The sequence below is a fragment of the Hipposideros armiger genome, unplaced genomic scaffold (genome assembly GCF_001890085.2).
Source record: "Hipposideros armiger isolate ML-2016 unplaced genomic scaffold, ASM189008v1 scaffold_274, whole genome shotgun sequence".
NCBI classification, from domain to species: domain Eukaryota; kingdom Metazoa; phylum Chordata; class Mammalia; order Chiroptera; family Hipposideridae; genus Hipposideros; species Hipposideros armiger.
In genome coordinates this window covers 539,857-564,846 of record NW_017731624.1, presented here as the reverse complement: position 1 = coordinate 564,846, position 24,990 = coordinate 539,857, and the positions used below count along the sequence as shown (strand labels likewise).

The 24,990-nt window shown below is 44.3% G+C and overlaps 1 protein-coding gene across 7 annotated transcripts in view; it reads right to left on the bottom strand.

Moving 5' to 3' along the window:
• AMOTL1 (angiomotin like 1) overlaps window positions 1-24,990 on the bottom strand; it is a 161,720-nt gene that overhangs the window by 55,047 nt on the left and 81,683 nt on the right. For 3 of the 7 annotated variants that reach the window (XM_019657150.1, XM_019657153.1, XM_019657154.1), the window contains 3 exons: window positions 21,239-21,388; window positions 16,447-17,371; window positions 2,519-2,810 (listed from right to left, as the gene is read on the bottom strand). In XM_019657150.1, coding sequence (XP_019512695.1) covers window positions 2,519-2,810; window positions 16,447-17,371; window positions 21,239-21,388 — 1,367 coding nt within the window. Of the gene's footprint in view, window positions 1-2,518; window positions 2,811-16,446; window positions 17,372-19,027; window positions 19,123-21,238; window positions 21,389-24,416; window positions 24,568-24,990 lie in introns of those variants that run through there. The other 4 variants (XM_019657156.1, XM_019657155.1, XM_019657152.1 and 1 more) reach the window with 3 other exon arrangements.

Below are 24,990 nucleotides of genomic sequence, written 5' to 3'. Positions count from 1 at the left end.
CGTCCATTAATTATGTTTCAGGGAAACTAGGAGACAAGAGAAGCAAGACGAGTGACCAAAAGGAAATACTGAAAAACAACCGCTCTTTCTGGGGGTCCTTGACCCTCGTTCCAACACTAACAGTGATAATCACCACCTCGTGCCTCTGGAAACAGGGTCTTGCTATGTAGGCTGTGCTTTGGCCGTCTCTGAGTTTAGCTGTTCTTTCCTGCTGCGTTCCTGGCATAGTGTGCACAAGTGAAGCCCTGCAATTAAAAATTCATCTATTTTTGGTTCTCTGGGAGTGCTCCCAATGCGTGAGGATCCCAGATTGGATGTTATTGCTGGCACGGGGCAGCCACATCCTACGACGCAGTCCAGCGGTTCCACCCAAAGTAGGGGTCCTCATCACTGAAAGGCAAAGTCATTACTCATCCAATAGTCCTCTCCCCAGAACTAAGGCCCAAGCAGCTGCTGAGAGACAACCGAGCAGTGAGGCTGCCGCTGAGGGAAGGCCTGGGACTAGGATGACCTCGGGGACACGCGCCACGAAGTGGTAAGCCACGGAGCTCGTGCAGCTCTCCTGTCTCCTGGTCCTAGTTGTGGAGAACAGTTATGGAACTGGTGATGAGTATGGCAGGTAATCATCAAAATCGGAGTTTTTAAATTGACTATTCCAGTGTGACAGATGACAGATCAATGAAATGTACTATCTATAGAACCATTTATGATATGCAAGGGACCGAAGGAGTTTTGAGTTCCAGAAGGCAAACAGCTTTGCACTTTTCTCCATTTTCAAAAGTCATCAGAACCCTTTTGGCCACAAACTTTAAGAATCATTCCTTGTGCAGGGAAACTGAGTCACGGGGATTTGGATTTTGTTTATCAACACAGAAATGTGCATCAACATCAAGAAAGAGATGTACGTGACCGGTCAATAAAGTACACGTTAATAAGTCAATGGAGAAGAACAAGACCTCCCAATATCTGTACCCTCCATGTACCTGTTCAAAAACATCCATGTGAAAAGACCCAGAGCCAAACTCTGCCCTCAGGTGGGTCTGCATCATTCCTGGACACATCTGCCACAGAGCTCCATTAGGGAGAGAAGAAAGAACTACTTATTTCCCAGGAGTGCTGAGTCGGTCCTTTCTAATTTGCAGACCGTACCTGGAGAAGCTGCCCAGGGAGGCGTCCGAGGCAAGCTTGGGCCTGAGCAATGACTTACAGCCACGGCCAGGAACCAGCATGCTTGTTTCCCAACTTCTGAAGGTGTGACTGGGGTGGGAGTGCGGCTGCAATCGTTAGGCAGCCCGTCTGTTTCTGGCTATCCTTTTTTTTCCCCCTTCCAATAAAGGCAGACAGAGCTCTCTGAGCCAAGTCTGGTCTTGACTCAAGGGAGCTCCAGACCTTTTCAGTGAAAGCTCTGCACAAACGTGCTGAGGCAGATTCTGTGAACACTTGTACCATCAAACCATTGCTCTCTCAGCTACGTATGGACAGTCCTCAGGAAATCAGGGCAGCTGACTGCTCTGAGACTCTGACCAGCAAAAAGACCGGGCTTGACCTGAGAGAGGAATGCTAATGGTGGATACTAAGTGGCCAGCCAGGAGCATGAACTGTCACATGGAACCAAATGGCAAGGCTCCTGGGGTCGGGCAGGGTTTATACTACTACGCTTTCTTTTTGCAACAGTCTGGTTGCCCAGGACAGGGCCAGGCACTGAGACTCATAAGATCGCTTCTACCACACATGCCTCCTGGCCTCCAGAAAGGACATTCAAGTGCCCTGCAGCCTTGCTGCCGTAAAACACCTATTACCTTTGCCAACCCCCGCTCCCCTTCCCCTGCCACACACATACACACCCCTCTTCTGTTCTACCCGCCACATTTCAGGTGCTGACGTGTGGGTCATCATGAAATCACTGCCCACAACAGTTCACTCTTGCTGGATGCTTTCTTATCAACTTGGGCTCTCAGCATAAAGCCCTAAGAATGATGGCTGCTAGAATTACACAGCATCTTCCCGCCTGATAAATCACAAGCATAAAGCACGCAATAACTCGTAGTCTACCCTCAGTGTTGAGACAACACTGCTTTTTGCAGAGACCAGCTAACGAAACAAGCACAGCAGTCATGAGGTTCCTGTCTGAGATTCCCAGATTTAACGGAAAACCTGTCTCTCAACTCACTCCACTGTGTTTCTCTCTGTGTACCCTCTCCCACACTGTCCACCTGGGGAAACTCTACTTAGCCTCCGAGTCTCAGGTCCACGCCTGCTGTGCCTACTGTAGCCCCCTGACATTCTAGTGCAGCTATCAGCATAGGCAACTCTCCCCTTTGGAACTGTAAGTTCCTCCAAGGCAGGCACTGTGTCATGTTTATTTTTGTCTCCTTAGGGCCTTGCGCAGTATCCGACATAAAAAGGGGTCTAGTTAACTGTTAACAAGTGAGTCAGTGAATCAAGCCCCCCACAAAAAGGTAAAGAATTCTGTCCCATCTAGAGAACCTCCCTCTTCCGCCCTCGGGGCGTCACATACCTTGTGGAGCTTGTCAGCATTGTCATAGTAACCCTGAAGTTCCTGGTGAAGCACCCGGTTCTCCTCTGTGAGTATCTCCACCATCTGCTGGGCTCGCTCCACAATTGCAAACGCATCTGGACCAAGCTGCTGGCTGGGGGAGGCGGCAGGCAGGGGCTGTGGAGCTGCCAGGGTCACTGGGAGGGAAAGCGGCAAGGAGGTGGGGTGCAGGGGCCCACTGACTGAGGAGTTTTGGGAGGACATCGGGCTGTGCTGCTGCACCGTTGATGGGAAAGGCAGTTGGCATGGGCGGCTGCAAGGAAACAGAAGACCAGTAATCAGACCCCAGGGAAATGGTGGAGGTGGAAGGAAGCCCCAAGGATATATGCACTCCCGATGGCTTCCACTAGCCCATCAATGCACTTTCCCAAGCTGGGCTGAGTACGGCAGGCTCAATCCCTTAGTCCCCAGATATTTACTGTCTTCCTCTGAATCAGGACCGTTCTGGTCACTGGAATGCAGTGAACAAGACAGACCAGGGCCTCTGCCCTCATAAAGCTTACATTCTCAGGGAGAGAGACAGGCAAGCCATCACACAAGAAACAAACAAAGCCAGGTATGGAAAAGCAATGAGTACTCTCCAAAGAATAAAGCAGAGTGATGTGACAGTGAATGATGGAGTGACAGGTTCATGCTGAGAGGTCAAGGTAAGCATCTCTGAGAAGCAGAGGTTTGTGTGGAAGTCTGAATGACAAACAAGAAGGAACCAGTGGTTGCGGGGAGGGAGTGGAGAAGTGGGGGGAAAAAAAAGTATTCCAGGCAGGGGAATCGGGGTTTAGCATGAGCAAGGTCAAGTAGAAGCAAGCACACTGATACGAAGCATAGCCAGCAAAAGCAGTCAAAACTTGGGGAGGCCAGGTGGCTCAGTTGGTGAGAGCGCGTGCTCTTAATGTCAAGGTTGCCAGTTCGACTCCCGCAAGGAATGGTGGACTGCGCGCCCCTGCAACTAGATTGAAAGAGGCGACTGGATTTGGAGCTGAGCTTGCGCCCTCCACAACTAAGATTGAAGGACAACAACTTGACTTGGAGCTGATGGGTCCTGGAAAACACACACTGTTCCCCAATAAAGATTTTTTTTTTAAAAAAAGCAGTCAAAGCTAGATCAGAGGAATGGCCCAGGGCTTTGTAAGCCAAGGCCAGCCCTTCCCTCAGGGAGTAAACCGAGGCCAGTGGAGAAGCTGCCTTTACTCTGACTGATGTACAGATGGTATATATAGTGGCAAGAATGGACAAAAAGTGACCAGTGAGGAGGCCTGGGTGTCGTCTAGGTGGGAACTGAGGAAGGCTCACAGGGAAGTAGCAGAAGAGAAAGAACAGATGGATTGGGCATATGTTTTTGCATACATCATGGATGGGGAAAGAGAAGGTGAGAAAAATTTAGAAATTACTCTTAGATTCAGGGCTCTACACAAATAAACAGGGGTACCATTTAATAAAATGGGAAAAATCTTGGGGAAGGAACTAAATTTTGGGTGTTGATTTGCTGGGGTGAAGAGGTCTGGGAATCACAAGTCTGATTTTTGCCACGTTAAAAACAACACGTACAGGTGTCCCTTGATGGTTTCAATTCCAGGTAGTAGCTCCTCCATTTAAATTAGGAATTTCCATCTCTTGTCTCCACTCCCTAACAAGTCCCTCCTCACTATTCTGTTAACCAGTTTTATAAGAACCAATGCATTTTCTTACAGCCTAAACCAAGGCCTCCGAACAATAATTTCTACAGGTAAAGATAGCAAACACAGTCTTGATATCTAGTTCTCCAACCACAGCTGTCTCTCTTCTACAGACTTAGGAAAACTAGTTTCCTTGTTAACCCCCTCAACCTTTAGGTCTCAATCTGGGAACTGGGGTGCTAATAATTATCAGCAACTCCCAAATCATCAACAATCTGCCTCAAAGGGCTATGTGCTCTGGAGATCCAGCTACTTCTAATCTATAAGTTACGTGTTACTCGTGGCCATCCATAGTCAAAGCTCTCAGCGCTATTCCCATTTTTCCCAGGAGGTTGCCTGGCCTTACATTTTTCCTTTTAAGGATCCTTGCTGGAATGTTTTTGGACCCTGTCAGCCTCCATCTCTCATTTTGTAAGCATTGCTTGTAGCCAGGATTCCTCTGAATGCCGACTCCTGGCAGCTAAATGTCAAACTCCAGAAGAAATTTGACAAGGGTCCTCTTAGCCCCCTCTGCATGGATACACAGACATTCATAAAGATGATCTCAGAATAAACCCAGCAGCACCTAACACAGTAACTAACCACAGGCCCCGCTTTGGTAGCTAACTAACATCAGAGGCTCCACCTAAGCTTGGGAGATATTTCCCCACTAGATTCCCTCATGCCTTCAACCCAGAAGCCCCTGCCATCTCACGTGAAAATGACTGGATCTAAGTTCCCCGAGGCAAGGTGGAGAACCATGGAGCTCCATGTGACTCTCTTTCCTTAAGTGAGCTTCCCCTGAGCCATGCTCAGATTTCAGAGAGAAATGCCGTCAGTGGGGAGATGTGGGCCATCCCTCCCTCTCCCTCCCTTGCCACACCTATTACGTAACGACCTGGCCATCTCCTTAGAAATAAAACATTTCTGTACTTGGATGAATTTGGATCCCTTCAACACTGAAGTGTGTGTGAATACGCGTCGTCCTGCGTGTATGAGAGCCAACCCTGTCCCATGAGTGAAAAGCCCCGGAGTGCCATTTACAATGCCCAGCTTTCACCCAATTACAGGTACTCCTATTAGGCGTGGACCCAAAAGAACCCCAGATCTGTTCATGAGTGAGTGTATTCTTGCAGGCTGGCTAAATCCTACAGTGTATTTTTCATGGAAAGAGGTTACCTTGGCAAGAGACAAAATACCACAAATTACACTGCCTCAATTCAAAGGTAGACACCCATTCCTACCTCCTAAGTACTCCCTTCAGACTTCATCCAATGCAAGGAATATTGGCAGTGGTCTCCCTGGAGCTGAGGGGCCCAGAGGAGCCAACAGTTCCCTTCTCCAAAGCATTAGGGCTTCGCTTTGACCCAGGCAGCTCTGGGCTGGGGCTTCTTTTAACATTTAGTGAACTCTGGGATCTGGAACTCACTATGGTCAATGATGGGCTTATCTTCTCAGTAATCTTTTTCTGTCATATAACAAAAAGGAAGTGCTTTGTTAATGCCAGCCTAAGTCATCCATGATGGTAACTAGTTACCTGAGTGGCACTGCAGGAAAAGGGTGTTTGCCAAGCTTACGGGACAAGAAAGAATAGGTCTTTTCAAAATGGGAAGTCTTCTTTTAAACAGAGAACACTGGCCGCACAAATAACTCGGTTATACAGTCAATAAACATATTACAATGGAGGAGGTGCAGGCAGGACCAACAAACCTCTTTTCCTGGGCCCCCCTACTCAGCCAGCTGGGGTTGGTGGGCTCAAAGATCTGTACAGCCAGGTTTGTGCTTCGTGGAAATGAGGGGGAAGAGTGTTGGGGACAACAGGGAAATTTCGCAAGCGGTCATACCAGCGCTATGCAACAACTTACCCTCAGCTTCCACAGAGAATGCTATTGACTAGCCACCATTAGGATAAATGCTTCATAGTGATGGAGACACACAGAGAAAAGGGAAAAAGGGGACGGGAACTATTGTTTCCTGAGAAACTACCTGCGGATAGCATTCTATACCATGATTGTCTATCTCCTGATAGACACGAGCCTATTTCCCGTGTTAGATTGTAAAATCAGAGAGCTACCTTGTTCCATATCACGTGTCTCGGTTTCCTGGGACTATATGCCACTTAGGTCACCGTTAAAGGACTTAGGAGTTAATATGTATAAAGCCTGGCACAACGTGAACATGGACGAATGTTAGCTATTAACACCATTACTGTAATTATTATCATTTGTATCCCACTGCCCCAACACAGAGCCTAGCACTGGGTGTGTGTGGCATTCATGGGAAGTTCAAAAAAATTTTTCTGTTATGGCTAACGTTTACTGAGCAGTTTTTACATGTCAGGAGCAATACAAACTGCTAATGCACCATCTCATTTTAACCTTTATAATTGCTGTACAAAATAGGTATCACTGTCAACCTCTTTAGTTAGATGAGAAAAAAAGGCAAGGGATGGTAAGTAACTTGCAAAACGTAACAGGGACAATAGGAACATAAAGGAGATGCAAGCCCAGGCTTTATCACTCCAGGGTCCATGCAGTTCACTATTTTCCTGTACTAGTGAAAGCGGGGAGGGAAGGCAGCCCCCTCTGGTCCTCTGATCCCGGGTTCCTGGGGCCCAGTCTGAGCCACCACCACATCCACGATTCACACCCTAACATGAGAGGATCAGAACTTTTTGTAGGCTCGAGCAGCCTTAGGGGGAGCAGGAAGGTTAGAAACCTGCCCGAGTTAGTCTCGTGGACTGTTACTTATTTTCAACATTATCTTCCACAGGTTAAGGTCTTGTCGACCGAAAGCATTTTTAACTAACATTTATTGAGGGTCTGCCAGGCACCACATTTCATCACTTTGCTTAATGCTCACAAAAAATGAGGCAGGTGTCACTGCCACGTCCTGCTCCTTTCTCAAGGGACCGAATGGCTTTGGAACACCGGAGAAAGTAACCTCCTTCCATCTGCCACCAAACTGACCGACCAGTTATTTCAATGCGTCAAAGCAGGACTGAAAAAGCCTTTTCTCCCCAAGTCCACAGGGATGTATTAAAAACAGGGATCAAAGCATTTAAAGAGCCACGTCTGAGAGATAAAACAGGGGTCATACAGGGAAGCCTTGTAGGCTGGCCCTCGATTGCCAGCGACTTGGACCATGGCCAATAGCCCAACCCCAGAATTTGCACCCATTTCTTTCCTCTGAACTTACAGCCTTGCCTGAATCACACTCCTGACCATCTACCACCACTGGCCTTATGTCATGTGTTTTGTTCTCCTGAATTTTTATTTAAATGTAATACTACTTAATTTTTCAAACATGTGTGTCTTTTCTCCTATTAGCATGCCTGTTTTCTGAGGGTAGAAAATTATGACTTATACTAAGTTGATACCAATTAAATTTTTGTTAATTGATTTGGCCCTCAAGCCCAAGAGCAAGTTAGGAGACCATATATGCTTGATGCACTTTCAAAGAATGGCTAAACCTTCAACATCGTATTATTAAGGAAGAGACCTCTGCTATTTAGATTTGTTCTGGATAATATAGGTAGAATCTCAAATCGTGACGTTGCCAATATAATAGCAAAGCTCTGTGCCACTGCCCTTCTTCTCATGTATTTGGGGTCACAAAATGCAGCTCAAAACTAGAATGATGATGTTATTCGGAATAGGCAGACAAGGTGATTGGTGACATCTAATCAACAGTCCATTTGCTCCTCTCTGTATATAACAAGCCTTAATACATATGCTTATTTTAACTTATGGATTTACATTATACCTATATGTAAATGTGCCATGAATAGTACTTTACATCCACTGTGCCATTTAATTCTCACAAGCTTGGGCATTCACTGCTCTCATGACATACATTATTATCCTATTTTTAAAGTATACAAACTAAGGCTCAGGGGATTCACAAACCAGAAATTTCAGTCTTCACAAAGCAAAAAAAAAAGGAGGGGTCTTGATCTCACCACACCAGCACTGCTCCTTAAAACGGGGTTCCTTTTTTTCTGGTTCTGCTTCTTTCTAGCCATGTAACCATGGGCCAAGTTTTTAACTTCTTCACTTTTAAATGGTGATAGTAATAGTATCTCTCTCACAGAGGTGTTGTAAGCATTAAATGAGATCATGCATATAAAGCACTGCACATAGATACTATCTTTAGGAGAGTATTTAATATTACTTTCTGTAATAACTGTTAGCCTCTATTATTTTGTCACACACTCATAATAGGTGTTAGGAGAAAGGCAAGAAGCAACACCCTTGGGTGTCTCCTCCTCTTCAAACACTATGTGGTGAGAATCACAGTCCCTAATCCTAAAGCCTCAATGAGGAGTCAAAGCGTACTCCAGCACGACAGAATCTTCCAGTCCTGAAGAGTTTTCTTACAATGCAATGCGGAACAAGAACACAGCTTCAAGGTGATGTCCACACGTGTCAGGACTCTCTCTCGGACACAGATTCTCACTTCCTTCTAGACCTGTGCTATCCAAAACAGTAGCCACAAGCCACATGTGACTACTGAACACCTAAAATGTGGCTAGTCTGAATTGAGATGTGCAGGAAGGGTAAAATATACACAAAAATGTGAAGATTTAGTAAAAAAAAAAAAATATATATATATATATATATATATATATATATATATAAAATCACATTAACAGTTTTTTATGTTGATTACCTATTGAAGTGATCATTTTGGATATAATGGGCTAACTAAAACATGTTTTAAAAATGTTTTTAAATGGATTAACTAAAATGTTTTAAAATTATTTTCACCTGCTTCTTTTAACTTTTTAAAAATGTGGCTGCTAGAAAATGTTTAATTAGACACATGGCTTACATTATACTTCTACTGGCAGCACTGCTCTAGACGATACTGCCCGTACACCAGAAGGCCTCATTTTGAAGAGACAATTCCAGAATTCAGTGAGCATCAAGGCAATTCATACCAACAGACCAGCAGTCCCCACTCCACTGTCCATATATCCCCAAGCATCAGTGGTAAACAGCAAGCTGTATTCAATACATTAAACTAGAGGTCTATGTACAATTAGGCCATCACACTAACACTGAGTCAAGATAGCTTGTGTGATGGACAAGAATTTTTCAAAACATGATGGGAAAAGAAACATCAATAGATAAATAGATGAAGGATGTGATCGAGTAATTCAAAAGAGAAAATACAAGCAACCAAATATACTTTCCAAAGCAAACACTAATAGAAAAATAAAATCAAAACAACTGTTTTTCAGTTTACCAACATTAACAATTCAGTTCAACAAGCTTTTACTGAGCTCCAAGGCAAAAATTTTTTAAAAATTCTCAAGATCTGACACATATTAGGATTTAATCCGTGTAAAAAACAACGCAGAGGAAAATGACTAGAAGGAACTACAACAAAAGGTCAGAGCGACTATCTGCAGGTGATGGGATTATGTTTTTTTTTCTTTTCTTTTTTTACTCCTACTATTTTTCTGTTTTTTATATAATTTCTTCTGTAACCATATATGACTATTTGGAAAAAAACATTTTATTTATCTAAGTAATACATGTACATTATAGAACATTTGAAAAATAAAGATAGGCAAAATATCAGCATTGTTATTTTGATAATCAGAAAAAATAAACAAAATGAAATTAAAAAATTAAAAAATGAGACGAAATAAAGGGCGTCTTGTGTATGAAGAGGTTCAAATTTTAAGATTTCTCACACAATAAAAGTACCTCCTATGTATACAGAGTTTTCCAACTTAAGCATTTTCTTATAATTTTCTGACCCTCATAGCAACATAATGAACAGTGGTTTTAACAGTGATTTTCTTTGGATAATGGGACTGTGGGTAATTTCTATATTCCTTCTTTTTCTTTTTTGGGGGGTAGGGGAGTGGCAGTTACCTGTATTTCTAAATTTTCTACAATGAACATGTTTTATTTCTGTTAAGGAAGAAAGTCAGTTTTAGGAAACATCATCTATAACAAGTTGCAGATAAGGAAAGTGAGGCTCAGCGAACTTACATAATTTGCCACAAAATGAAAAAACCAGAACTCAACCCCCACCTTAAATCTTTTCCCAAACACATAGCCTTCCCAACTTGACCCCTTTAGTTGCGCAGACTCATAAATGTTCAAATTAAGACTCTACTCTTGGGTAAACTAAGGTCATAATTATCACTATGCAGGATGGATATAGATAATCCTCTTGTTTGGAGAAGCCACTCATTTAATGCCTTACAGCTGGAATTGTGTTAGGTTTCCTGAGAAAGTAACCTGAACTTGACCCTCGCCTTCTGAAATTCCCATACAGCAGAGCTGTTTCTCAGGATAAACAGGGCATTTGACTTGGCTCATCCAGCCATAATTTAGCTTAAAAATTGGAGAAACTCCGGAGTTCTAATGCTGGTATTCAAAACACATGTTTAGCTGGTGGAATTTAAATAAGGCTTCTCAACCTCATTTTTGTTTAGGACAATGCATACTTTTTAATCCAATAGCTGTGGGTCTGGCTTACCTTTTGGTCCCACACAGCAATTCCTTTTCACAACTATATAAACTGCAAATCATAATTCACCATTTTGGAAACATACACTTACTCCAAAAATTCTCCTTCCTCCTCCATCCATTTCCAACTCAAAGCAAGATGGGACCACCAAACATTCTTTCTTGTACTACAGCACATTCCAAACCTCAAGCCCACCAAGAGTACGACCTGCTCTTTAGCACATATCTTTATGCTTGCTCATGTTTTAATCTGCACTCTGGCTGCACTGTTGGACTGACATGGGTTTCTTGGGGCGAGGCGTTCTCGCTCTTTAATTTGCCACATGTGCTCCTGGGCTCTGCCCCACTTTGCTCCCTCCCTCTTCCCGGCGCCGTCATTTGTTTTCAAGAGAATGTCAGTAACTTTGACTCTATCTTAAATAAAACCAACCCAGGAGGTTTTCTCGGGGGAAATGCACAGTGCATTTTTTTAAGGAAAATATGAGCGATTTGAGGGATTGGTCGCACCATAGGCTCCTTCCATTAATGCAGGAAACTGCAAGGCCCCCTGCACAGATGGGAAGGATGGTGGTGATGATGATGGGTCGTGAAGAGAAGTGAGTGAGCATGTTCTGTGGAGAGAAAGCCATAGTACCTCTTCCTCTGCCATCATCTTATAAGAAGATGTTCTTATCAGCTCAGGACAAGGGGCTAGGTCAAACACCACCATTTCGTGCTTTATATCTATCTACACACTAAAAATCAAATTCATATATTAATAGACAAATAAATTATTAATAATAAACAGTTCTACTCTGCCTCCGGGCAGCTGGTAAATCAAACCCCCTATGCTGAACAGGTAAGATTCAGCCAAGATAAAGGACAAAAAGGCAATGGACAGGCTCAGAGAGTGGAAAAAATGCTCTTTTCACCATCAAGAGTCATTTTTTCCAAACTGATACTGCCCAAAGCATAAAAATTAATCATTAAAGTAGTACTTATCGTCCATAACTGAAACATTCTGCTAAAAACAGGCGAAGGCAACACTTTGCCAAGGTCCTACTTCCAAATGAAAGCAAAGCAAACTCAAGGCAGATAAGCTCACAGTCCGGAGCTGTCAGCAGGGTTAGGTTTGCTCCTATCGTCTTCCAGGATATGGAAGGGAAAGCATATCTGCAAGACTCTCCTCCCAGAGACAGGAGTACTTACTGAGTATTGTGGTCCTCCTAAAAAAACAGAGGTGGGCAGAGGACAGGCTGCACACCAGGTGTGATACATACACCTGATTAGAAATTCACCAGAAAAGTGACACCAAGTAAAAATGTAAACCTTCGCCTGCACTGTAACATACAGCAGACACACAGACACGCGGTGTGACTGTATGGGATGTGCCACATGTGGCAAAGACCCAGGTTTGCACAGGCGTCTGCACTTCCCAGCTGGCGCCCGTGATTATACTTTAACCACTATCTCCAAGCCAAAGTTATCATATGTAAAAGTGGGGCTATTAATAGTATGCACCCCTTAGGCCTGTTGTGAAGATTAAGGAGGATAACCCACACAAAGTGCCTGACACACAGTAGACACTCGACACCTTAGTCCTATTGCCATCACCACCACCCACCTCTGCTCCACTGTCACCAGCTAAGGGTGGAAACGGAATTCTAGAAACTGGAAAATCAGAGCAAGTGTTAGAGAAAACACAGTTTACTCTGAATCCATTAAATTTTAAAAATCATATGAATGCAAAACACGAAGAACCAATTTTCAAGATCAAATAAATCTAACCATTGAAATAAACCTCTCAAAATGTAACCTAGCTAATAATTGCAATTAAAACGAGTTAACACTATTTGCCTATTAAATTAGCAAAGCTGTTCTAATTATAATGACCTAACGTTGATCGAAGTACAGTGAAACAGGTACTGCAATATTTTTACAAAGTTATCTGGTATCACAAGTCATTAAATGTTCACTACAATTTACCTAATAATTTCAATTCTAAATAATGATCCTAAAGAACTAAACCAAAATAGGGAAAATTTGACATGCACGATGATGTTCACAACATTCTTTATAAAGTGCAGCAAATTATATACTTTACGAAATATTAAGCAGCAATAAAAAGGATGGTTATGTAAACAAGTATTGTGAAAAAAACATGATAAAACACTATCCAAAAAAAGCTAAGATACTAAACTGAATCTATAACATGAAAAAATTAATTTGTATAGGAAAAATGTTAACAGTTGATACATTAAGAAAAGATATTTTAAGTAATTTTTTTAGCATCTTGAGCTCCCACTTTTGGAAATACGAACAGATTTCTTTGGAAAACAAACATGCACTTGACTAACGTACTCTAAACTGCTGTGATAAAAATAAAATCATCGACCAGTATTCATTCATGGAATCACTTCCATTAACAGTACAGACTGCATCAGCCAAGTCGCTGCTTCTAGGAGTGCTCTGTTTCTACAAAGTGAGTCAGAATTAACATTCAAATGCTTGTCTTTTTTTTTTTTTAAAGCACAATTTTCCACGGACACAATAAACACCTTGTCTTTATTTCTATCCATTTCCACTTTCAGTTTGAAGGGAAAGGAAGATGGCGCAGGAACAAAACCAGAGCCTTTATCCTCAGCGGGCTCATGTTCCTTGGAGGTCCCCACCAGCTAGCTACCTCAGCAAGGTCAGCTCACCTTAGTCCCTCCATCTCCACCAACCCCACTAGCTCACCCATGACAAGGGCAAGTCAACTAGGCATTGACTAATGGCCTCTCCAAGGGGTTTCCCATGAAAGGAGCCTAAAGTGCTTTATAATGATCCACCACATGTCTCCATTTTTATTAGATCAGAGCAGGTGAGAAAGCTTGTCAGCTATGGTGAGTCAACAATGAAGGCAAGAAATCTAAGTTCTTATTCCTCTTATGATAAGCTCTACGATCTGTCTCGCTTGCCTCTTTCGATCTTTCTGTCTCCAGGCAAAAAGTAGGGAAGTCTCAACAACATAACGGGTTAGATCTAACCACTAAATATTTGCAACATACTGAGCCCATTTTTGTAGCACGAGGCAAGGAGGTGGACTCAGGGAACTCACTCAGAGGCCTCTCCTTCTGGTCCAGTAGTCTGTGATGTATTGACCCAATAGCCTGTAGCTTTCTAAACCATTGCTATTAGTGAAGATAACCTTTTAAGCTCATGGGAATGTGTCACTGAAATTGGAGAGTCCTGCTCATCTTTTGGGTCAAAGATAACTTGAACATCGCACACTGCTGAGTTTCAGATCCAACCTTTGGAGTTCAGGCCACGTTGACTATGTCTGAAGCAGGGCTGGTGTGGATGCAACTCTGTTTACCCTGTCAGCCAATGGTTGTGCCGCTGGAGCCATGCTTGCTAGTCATGGCCAAGCTCACAAAGGGGCCTTGTAGTTCTGGGGCCCAGCCTCAATGCCCTGTCTGTTATGTCTCCTGGGACATTTTGATGTGTCACGTCAATCCAGCGGCCAAGCCTGGCAACTGGCTCTGATCCCTCATACATTTCTTCTTCTTTTGACGTCACAAATTTGAGACAAATGATACCTTCCACAAATAACTGGGTAGACCTCCAAGAAGTGCTTCCCTCCTCCCCTTACCATGTCTCCCACCTTATGTCACACCTACAGCCAAGTGACAAAAAGCAAAATGATCCACATTATGCATTGCCGTTTAACGAACAGTAAAGCCAAAAGGAACAAAGGAGACTACATTTGGGGATATTTTCACCTTCTGTCAAGCTCTAGAGGCTGAATTAAACGTTCAGGAAAAAACAGGAACTATGACATACCAAACTCTGATATGATTCTGGGATAAACATCATGGATTACTTTAAACAACTCTCGTAAATCAATGTGGTACAAATACCAGAGATTTGAAGACTCCCCCCCCCCCACTTCAAACCTGATAGTTTTTTAAATTTAAATTTCTCCTTTGGCTTAAGGAACTATAAAAGGATAAGAGCAAGAGCCCCTGGGGCCCCATCTTGGATTCCCCAGTGGGGTCAGACTGTTCCTAGGGAAGAATGAGCTCTGCTGCCTGTCAGAGGTCTAAATGGTGGTATACTGCTTCAGGGCTGGCATTTCCGGTCTCATGGAGGGAAATGTGTCAGCCAGCTCTCTCTCTGCCAAGGCCCAGTCACTCTTTTTCAAAAGATGTCCAGCCAAGGTATGCCCTGCACACATGGGGTCGCCTGGGGAAATCTCAGCTCATTCGATTTAGAAACAGATAAACAAAGCCCTTTGTGCCAATGAAGACATATCCAATAACAGGCAGTGGCCACTTGTCTTCTCTTCTCATGCTCCATGCTCTCCCCAAACAAATTTAGAAACATCTAAATGCTGGCAAATCCCACACTTGTATCTTCAGACCCAATTTCTCTCTTGAGAGCTTGGTTTCCAGGTGCTTTATTTCTAATTGCCCTATTCCTCAACTTCCATATCTAATCAATCTGTAAATCCTGTCAGTCCTATTTCCCTACCTCTCTTAGCATATAATGCTCTCCTACGCCCTGGCCTCAAACCTAGGCTACCCTCACCAGCTCTTATTTGGACTATTGAAACTGCGCCTGTAGGTCCTCATGGCCTCCACTATCCCTTTCCTCCAATTCATTCTTCACTGCCACTGAAGTCAGTCTATTAAACGTCAACACAGTCTCTACTTAAAAACACTGGTTTTCCCAATTGTTTATGGATCAATTCTAAACTCCTTAGTCTGACACTCAAAGACCTTTATGCACTGGTCACAACTCCCCTGTCCAAACACATCTTCTGCCGCTTCTTACCACACACCCTACCCCTCCATTGCTCTGCATTACTGCTCATTCCAGACAAAACCTCCTAAATGTTTTATCTGAATAAATGACGTTCCCCCCTGCGTAGTACATCCTGCTACCTCACCTGTACCCCACAGCTCTTATTTATCCTTGGAGACCCAACTTAAATGTCACCTCCTCTATGAAGTTCTCCCCAGTCCCTCCAGTTGTGAGTCACACTATCCTCAACCTGGTCCCCTAGCACTCTCTGCATCCTTCTGTCCTAAAATAGCACACTGCAATCATATATTCAGATGCTGGTTTCCCTGGAGACAATGCTGTAAGGTTGTCCTTGAGTAAGGACCATGTCTGGTACACGGCTGCACAGGACACTCAGTCTATCAATCAGTCAGAAGAGAAACCAGGGCAATGGAGGGAAAAGATTTTGACGGTCAGGATACTTGAGCCGAGTTCCAGCTGCCTCAGAGTTATGTACTGTGGAAATTTATTAATCTCTCCAGGCTTTAGCTTGTCATCTGTTGAATAAGGGGGTGGGGCTGTATGATTTCTACAGTCCCTTTAACTCCTCTGTCCTAGCATTCAGGCTACATTTTCCTTTAAAATCTACAATGAAGACTCTGTAAAATCCCGTGGTAATAATATGTTCCAGGAGTTTGGATGCTCTCCACAAAGCCAGCCAGGAAAATGACTGTTTTGCCTGGCCATTCGGCAGAGCTCCCAAGGACGGCCAACAACCGAGGCCCCTCCCCTCAACTCCTAAATCCCCAAATGCCCTCTGTTCCGTTTTGCTCTACATAGTTTGGTCAAAAAGTAGCTTATTAAATATTATGCACAAGAAAAAAACCCACAAAAAAACAACTGATGACAACAACCTAACATGCCTTGAAAACAACAAGTGCGAAAAACACGACTGCTGAATTTTGACAAGCCGAGCGAAACCTCTAGGCACGGTAATCACCTCGTTACCCCGTACTCAGGGGGTGGCTGGTACCTCAGGACGGCCACTTCTGTCCTCGCAGGCTGAGGGGCAGGGTAAGGCTTGACCACCTCGTGGTGCATCCCTGGGTGCTGGTCGCTGTAGAAAAGTCCATGCTCCTGGGTCTTGCTGACCGGGGACATCATCTGCTTGGTCTTGAAGGGGTACTCAGGTGGGGGACCCCGGGGGTCCAGCACTTTCCCTGTAGGCTGGGCTGGGGAAGGTCCCCCTGCTGTCTTGAACCCCTTTCCATTCCCCGAGCCAGGGAGGTGTTGCTTAGCACCATTCCTCTCCAGGGACAGCTGCATGATTCTCTCACTGAGAGAGCGGACGTGGCCCTGCTTAAGTTCTTTCAGTGCCTCGTCTTTATGCGCTTGTCCACTGTTGGCACGGTTCACCGTGGGCCTCCCCTCAGTCCGCGACTTCTGACTGGTGCCCCCGGCCATGTAGTAACCATGACCTACAGCGCCTGGCTGCTGCTGTTGCTGCTGCTGCTGCCCCCTAAAGAACTGGGACTGCGCTTTGGCCTCCTCGTAAGTGGGCAGTTCCTCGTTGTTCTGCTGAGGCTGCGTGGACCGGACCTGTTTCTCCATCACCGTATTGTCCACCTGGTGTTCTTGACCCTGCGGTTCCTGGCGTGCCGACTGGTAGACCATTTGTGGGTCTTCTTGAGTGAGGTTTTCCGTGGAAGAAAAGCTGTTTGTAGGGTGGGCTGGACCTGCACTCCCGGTGGCCTGGTGCTGAATGGCCAGCAAGTTCATGTTCTCGGTCGGGGTGCCATACCGCAGTTGTTCCTGGATCAGCCGCTGCAATACTGTTCCAGCTGCCGCATCCTCGGAACCTCTCATTTCCACCTCTGAGATCCTCAGGAAGTTTGGGGAGTGGAAGTTACAAAGAGGATCCTCGACTAAAAAGATAAACATAGGAGAAAAGGTATCAGGCTGTTCCACGAGAATACAGGTCTGTAAGTACGTGATGAATAATTAATACTCTAACTATGGTAGCATTTAAAGACGTGATTTCAAATATACCACCACCACCCCGTCCCCGGCAGTTTCTCATGAAAGCGTTTCTCCAGTTCCAAGTGTCTCTACTGCTCCTCCTGCTTCCTCCTAGGCCTTGCTCCATCCTTTAATCTCCCTTTCCTTTAATTTCCCTGCTAGCTCCTTCTCCTCTTCATATAAACATGCCAAGTCTTTCCCACCTTAAAGAGAAAAAAAGAAAAAAAGACAAGCAAAAACCCCAAACAAAAATAAACCACCTTTTCATGGCCCTTCATATACCTCCAACTGCCACCCTGCCTCTCTCCGTCCCTTCCCAATGTCCTCAGTCAGCAATCTCCACTTGCTGTCTCCACTTTCCAAATGCTCCATCCACTGCCCTCCCTACCGCTCTGATTAGTGACCAAGCCCGGTGAGCACTTCCCAGCTCGCGTATTACTTTCTGAAGCATTTGGCCTGTTGATCACCCACTTCTTGAAATGTCCTAACTTGGCATCCAGGTCACCCCCTCCAGCCTCTCTGTCTTCTCCTCTCTGACTCCCTTTTCTCCACCTGCCCCTTAAATTCTGGCGTTTCCCACAGCTCTGCCCTGAGTGCTCTTCCATCCTCACTCAACAGAATCTCCTGGGTCATCACATCCACTGCCCTTTTTCAACTACTGACCCATGACCCACACATCTACACCCACCAGCTGATGGCCCATGAATTTTTCAAACCCAATGTGTCTTCCTAACCCCCCAACACTTACCCACCCAACCAACCCCCGTATCCCTGCCTTGTCTACTCTTTGCCACGCCAGGAACCTGGAAGTTACCCAACATTCTTTCCTCTCCCTTACCCCCAACACCCAGTCGGTGATCAATTCTACCTCTTCGACATCTCTCCCAACTCTCCTTATTCCCATACCAATCTCCGAGTTGACCATTAATAACCACAGTACAACCACAAGAACCATGTCTGAGGTGCATCTGTGCCAGGCATTGTACTAAATTATCTCCATGTACTATTTCATTTATTCCATACACAATCATATGAGGCAGATATTAATTCCCCCAACCTTACAGATAAAGGAGAGGTCACAGAGGTAGAAGAGGCAGAGCCCGGATCTGACTCATTCCACAAGAGAATCTGTGTTCATTCCATGCTAGTACAAGCCCTCAATGTCTCATACCTAGACCACTCCAGCAGCCTCCTTATCTATCTCTCTGACACTACTCTCACTCCCACTTCCAAACCCACCCCTCAGACTCTCAACCTATCTTCCACACTAACCTGAAAGATTGTTCAAATAGGAAAACCTAATCATATCATTCCTCTGCACAAAATCCCTCAGTAATTAATTATAGGATGAAACTGACATTCTATCATATGGTGTAGCAGTTACTGCCTTACCCATTCAGCAATACTTCATGCCACCACTGCCCTGCCCTCAATGGCAACCCCTTCAAGTTCAAGCTCCGGCAATACCTAAGAACACATAGTAGTTCCCAGACATGCTCCCTCTCTCTGGCCTCTGGGTCTTTGTTTGAATTCATCTCTCTGCCTAGAAAGATGCAGCTCACCATGTCCTCCTGGGAAACGCCCAGATATCTTCATGTGATAGTTCCAAAGCCACCTTCTGAGTAAAGCCTTTTCTGCTGCAGCCCAGCAGGCTTCAGCCTGCCTTCTCATTAGAGTAATTACCACAATAGATGGCAATTCTTTATTTACACAAGACTCTAAGCTCCTTAAAGGCAAGGATCATACCTTCTTATCTGGGTCGCCCTAGTGAACGGCCCAGTGAGGGGGAGCAAATATTTAACCAGTAAAAGAATACCTACATGAGCTCCATGAAATAAAATTTGCCCCATTTCACAATAGTACCAGCAAATAGTGTACTGAGGATACTATACAGCATTATGATAGTAAAAATTCTACCCCTTACTACTAGCATGACCTTGAGCAAATCTCTTACTCTCTTCTAGCTCAGTCTGCTCACCTGTACACAGAGGGAGCTGAACTAGATCATCTCTTAGCAGCCTTAAGTTCTACGATTCCATGCAATGATGGCTCTGAGTTTTTATATATACTATAGATATGGAACATATCAAACTGTCTTTCTTCCCTAGGGTTGCCTCCCCCCACCCCCCCGCATAAATGGCATCCTCATCATATGAGTCATTCAGATAGAAATTTCAAATCCACTTTTGACCTTTTTCTCTCCTTTGCTCCATACATTTAATCAACTGCCAAGCTAGTTTTTCTCAGTCCACAGTGAAATGAGAAAAAAATAAAGGTGACATGATATGCTTCCAAGATATATAAATATACGTATACTCATGCACATTCATGTGTATTTAGACACATGTCATTAGGTTTACTGTCTTTTTTTACACTGCAGCCCTAGCCTCCATGTCCCCACCCGCACCCCACCACCCTCTGGTTCTAGCTCTCCTTACCCAGTTGCTTAGATGTCCTGAAAAGCCACTAATATCTCTTGCCTCTGGCCTCTTCTTCCAATCCACACTGTTTTTATTATCTGTCTTCTCTACTAGAATTCAAGCCCCAGAGGGCAGAGCTTTATCTGTTACATGCACATGCTGTGCCCCCAGTGCCTAGAACACTGGTCCACAGAAGGCCTTTAGGACATACTTGTCGAGTAAATTAGAGAACTTCACGGACCAGATCCTGAAGCTCAACTCTGATCACATCACTCTCCCTGTCGTCCCAAAACCATACCTCTGTGACCTCAGGCAAATAAATTACTTGGCTTCTCTGAACCTCTCTGCTCTGTAAAAGCAGACAAGCTTCATATCTGCCTCACAAGAATGCATGCAGAGAAAATTCAGACTTATTCCTTACCTTTAGAGAATATAAATCCAAAGTTCAACGGTAAAATATTGTAAACAGTAAAAACAGATCACTGCAAGTCCACACGAGATGAACTGCCAAATAATTGTCATAAGCGATGAATAATCCAAAGAAAGAGAGATAAATGTGGGTTGCACTGGGCCATCATGCATTCTATAAATACCGACTGAAAACCTGTTATATGCATGCACTGTGACAGGGGATGGGAGAAGAAACGTAAAGAGGACACGTCCTTACCCTCAGGGTAACTGATCTGAAAGGCTTAATGGCACAAGCAAATTCAAATAAAAACCAACATTTTTGAATAAAAATGCAAATAAAACAAATACACATTTCCAAAGGAAAATGATATTTTTAGATGAAAAATAAAAGGAATGGGGTCTCATTAAACATGAAAACCATTAAATTCACTTTTCATAAGCACATTTGGACCCTGAGATCCTTCCCTAAAGTGGTTTTAAACATTCCCTCATGGTTTTTACCAATCTCAAAAGCCCTCAAAAAGAGGCAGGAAGTCTTTACAACGGAAGTAGTTCCCTCCCTACTATAGTTCTGAATTTCTTCTGAACCTCTGAATTATTTCCAAAAAAGATTAAAATAAAGTAGAGAAGGAAAAAAAGAAATGAAAGGTTCTAGGAAAGAGTACAAAAACATATTTAGGAATTAGAAAAAAGTTAGGGAGTCAGTGGTATATTTCTGAAGTTCCTACATAACTGTTGAGAATCACATATTATAGTAAAACAGTCTATTAACACCAAAGCACAAACATTAAAAATAAGGTACCTCTCAATAAAGAGACAACCAATAATCCCGTGTGCTGATTTTTAAAATGAGGATAGAGGAAAAATGATGCAAAAGAGCTAAAAATTAGACACACAAGATCATTTTGCTTTTCCAACACAAGTGCCAGTAAGAGAACTTACCAACTTTTTCCCTGATGGTACCGTTGGCCTCCACCGTCAAAACAGGCGCTTCATGCCTCCCAGAATAGAGCGGAAAGTCTGGGAAAAAGTAGTTGGGGTCTTCTAGAATCTGGATTGGACTATTGGGACTGTAACAAGCAGGAGGGGGATCTGCGGGGCGGAGAAAAGCAAAGCATGTGTTAGTGCCAATACAGTTTTCCACTCCCTCCCCTCCCGGTTTGATTCACAAGGGCCCATGAGGCATTCTCCCACACTCTACGTAACTTGCAGTGCGAGCGCTGTCCTTTTGATTCATAAAATTCCAACGTTACTATTCAGAATTATCACCATTCTAGCCACCCACCAAAATGACCCACGAGGTCACAATAACAATCTTCAAGTCACGCTGAGCCAAGGCACGAACACTTTGACACAACCCAGTTCCAAGGGCAGTAGCGTCACTAACAAAAATCACATCCTCTGCAGAACTGGACAAGTCACAAAGTTTGGAACGGGCAAGAACGGGGACAGAAAAGAGGGAAGTGAAGAGACCAGAAAAGAAACACCAAGATGGGAAGAGCAGCTGATTCTTGGAGTATATATAAGGTATAGAGAGGGGAGGTCATTTTGCCAGACCATATGTTGTTAGCAGGAGTATGTCCCAGCCCAGGACAGAGAGCTCAGCCTCCCTCTACGGCTTCTGGAGCCCCGTGTGGCAGTGTGCAGCCAGGGTCATGGGTTCTGGCCCTCTGCCAACCACTGGCCTTTTGGCTCCAGTTTATCTGCTTCACACACAAACTGGAGTGTGCTTCCTGCTCCAATTAGACGTGACACTATATTCAATCCCACAGTCACCAAACATGAGATACCACTACCATAACACTGATAGTGCACATACAACATCGTGGGAACACTCTGCAGGACGGGTCCGGCTGTCTCCTTTCTCTGTACTGATTTCTCTGTGTGAGCATCCAGTTTAAGGCTCTTTTTGGCAAAAGTAACTTAGTTTACCTTGGGGAAAGAGTCATGTTGTTGTTGTTTTTAAATAAAAATCCTTGCTCAAAAGAAAATTCCATTAAAAGAAAAATAATGTTTTTCAACAATCACGTCAAATAGGTGATTTGAGATTTCTTGCTAGGTTTGTTATCTACCCATTTCTCACAAGGAATAGGCCAGTAGTAAGTAACTAATTATTCTGAAAGGCCTTAAGATGGGAATTTACTCATCTGCGTTTTTTTTTTTTCTTTAACCTCAACACATGAAATAGTATTTGTATGTGTCATAGGTGTGTTTGGAGTAGAGAAAAAAGATTTTGACAACTGGACTATTTATCTTATAAAGTTAAAATAAATTATGTAGTTGTGACTTTCATCTTAAAGACGAATATAAACCAAGTATGAATGACATATTATATGAAGACCAGTCTAAAATTACAGTTCCGATGTGTGTGGCAAGTATCTGTCAGCATTGTCTTTTTGGCCAACCTGCCAGGACTACCCTGGAAAGAAACCAGTCCCTTTCTGGGCCTCATCCTCTACCTCTATCAACTTGTAAGTCTAAGGCTAAAATTAGTAATCATAATGGCCTAGATCCAAAGGCAAATCCTGACCTGGCTCCTACTTCAGGCAGGTAGAAAATGTTGATGGAAAATTGGAGAGGGGCAAGGTACAACCTTGGCCATGGACACTGGAGTTACCCGGGAACGTTTAAAATCCTGTACCCAGGCCTCACCCAGGCCTGTTCAGTCAGATCTCCGGGGATAGGGTAAAAGCATCTGTATTTTATAAAGTGCCTCAAATGACACCAAGGTGCAGCCGAAGTGAGAAGCCCAAAGCCAGTGCACATAGGAAAAGAAAACACCTTTCTGCACCATGAGCCCCACTCCCCACCAAATCCGTCAGAGAGGTGTTGAGGACCCATACACTTTAAAAAAAGAAAGTGTGGTGCTTTCTTACAGTAGGTCTGGCTCAGGAACGGTACGTGCATACTACATGGGTCCGGAATGTCCAGCATATTACAACTTTGGGTGATACGCTCTAGTCACGTGGCTAAGAATTTTAAGTGATAAAACAGAGAGCAAACTGCTAATAAAACTGAGGCCTAACTAAGAATATATATGCATGTGCACACACATATAAAGGAGTATATGGGTGTGTGTGTGTATGAACAGATAAATATTTACAATATGGAGCCCAGTTAAGGACCCCTGCACTAAGCCATTCCTAGTCACTACAACACTAGTATACATCGCTTTTCCACACTTTATGCAATGGTCGGCCAAGTGAGAGGAAGTTCAAGCGCTCCAGGTCGCAGAACACTTTACAGAGAGCAGTCCTTAAAGGGGGCCAAAGCACAGAGGGCACCAACAATATGCCTCCTTTCAGTAGGTCTCAACATTATGAAAGAACTGATGCACCACACACACACACACACACACACACACACACACGCGCGCGCGCGCGCGTGTGCATTTGCACACCCATGCAGACTGAAGGACAGGATGCCCAACTATATACCAACAATCACTTTAGACCTTTTTTTTTTAAAGATTTTATTGGGGAATTGGGGGAGGGGAACAGCCCTGGGAAGGGGAAGAGACAAGTTGCTGTCCTTTTGTTCTTCAGTATAGTTGTGGAGGACGCTGCTTCACTGGACCATGTTGGTATTATCATTGCGCTCTTCCCGGGTGAGGCAGTTGCTCGCTGGCCATTGGACGGCCACTCACGTCAGCCCAGCTCCAGGTCGAGCTGTTGTTCACCATCTTAGCTGTAGAGGGCGCAGTGTCACTGGCTCTCATGTGGGATCTGAACCGGGGCCCTGCGGCTCAAAGCTGGCGTCCCAATCCAGCTCTTAACCAACGTGCCACTCTGGCTGGCCCAAGATTTCTTTTTTTGCACACACTCAGTGGCCCACACATTCCCCAAGAGTTACATTACACTGCTGCTCCCACTTTCCTTAGAGCTGAAGAAAGAACTGAGAAGATGATCAGAAGGGACCTTGCAGACAGACAGACAGGCCTGGGGACCATCCACTCCACTAAGCCAAGAGACAACAAACTGAGCTATCGCAGCACTGACACACCCTCAGGGAATCCTTTTTACTTCCTCACTTGTAAGTCTAGATAACATGACAGTAATGTGCATCCCAGGGTCCGCATCAGATTCCTGGGCAAAAACGTGAGAGAGGCCTTGTCCCTTACCCCACACATCCATAACGCTTCTCTTGCAATTCTAGTTCGAAATCTTCACTAGGAACTTCTTCTAGAGCACACATTGCGTGTATTTTCTTATGAAAAATGCAGGGTAGTATCTCATCTAACAAACAGGGCCAAGGGTATCTGAAATAAGAAACTGGAAAGAAACACATGACGTGAGGGGGGATGCTGTTTTCTTTGTTAGCCGTTCTCCATACCCGGGAGCAAGAATGGGAAGAAACCACTGGAGTCTCAGAACACTACTCCCACCCCGCGGCCCCTGCAGGCCTGGCTCCAGCCCAGGGGTTGAGGAACGGGCAAGGTTTTAGGGGAGTCCCCCGCCACTCAAGGATTCTGCTGGCTCATCAGCATGTAATGCATCATGTAGTTGCTTCTGGGGCTTCCCAAAGACTACTTCCATAAAAGGTCCTCTGGACTTAGAAACTTGCGATCACCTGCTTCATTCAAACCAGTGCCTTGACTGAGAAAGATCCCCCTCACACAGCTTCAGTCTGCATGGGAAGAGTGGCAAAAGCAACAGAAAACAAGCCACGGTCAGCGTAAGGGGGTCAGTTCTCTG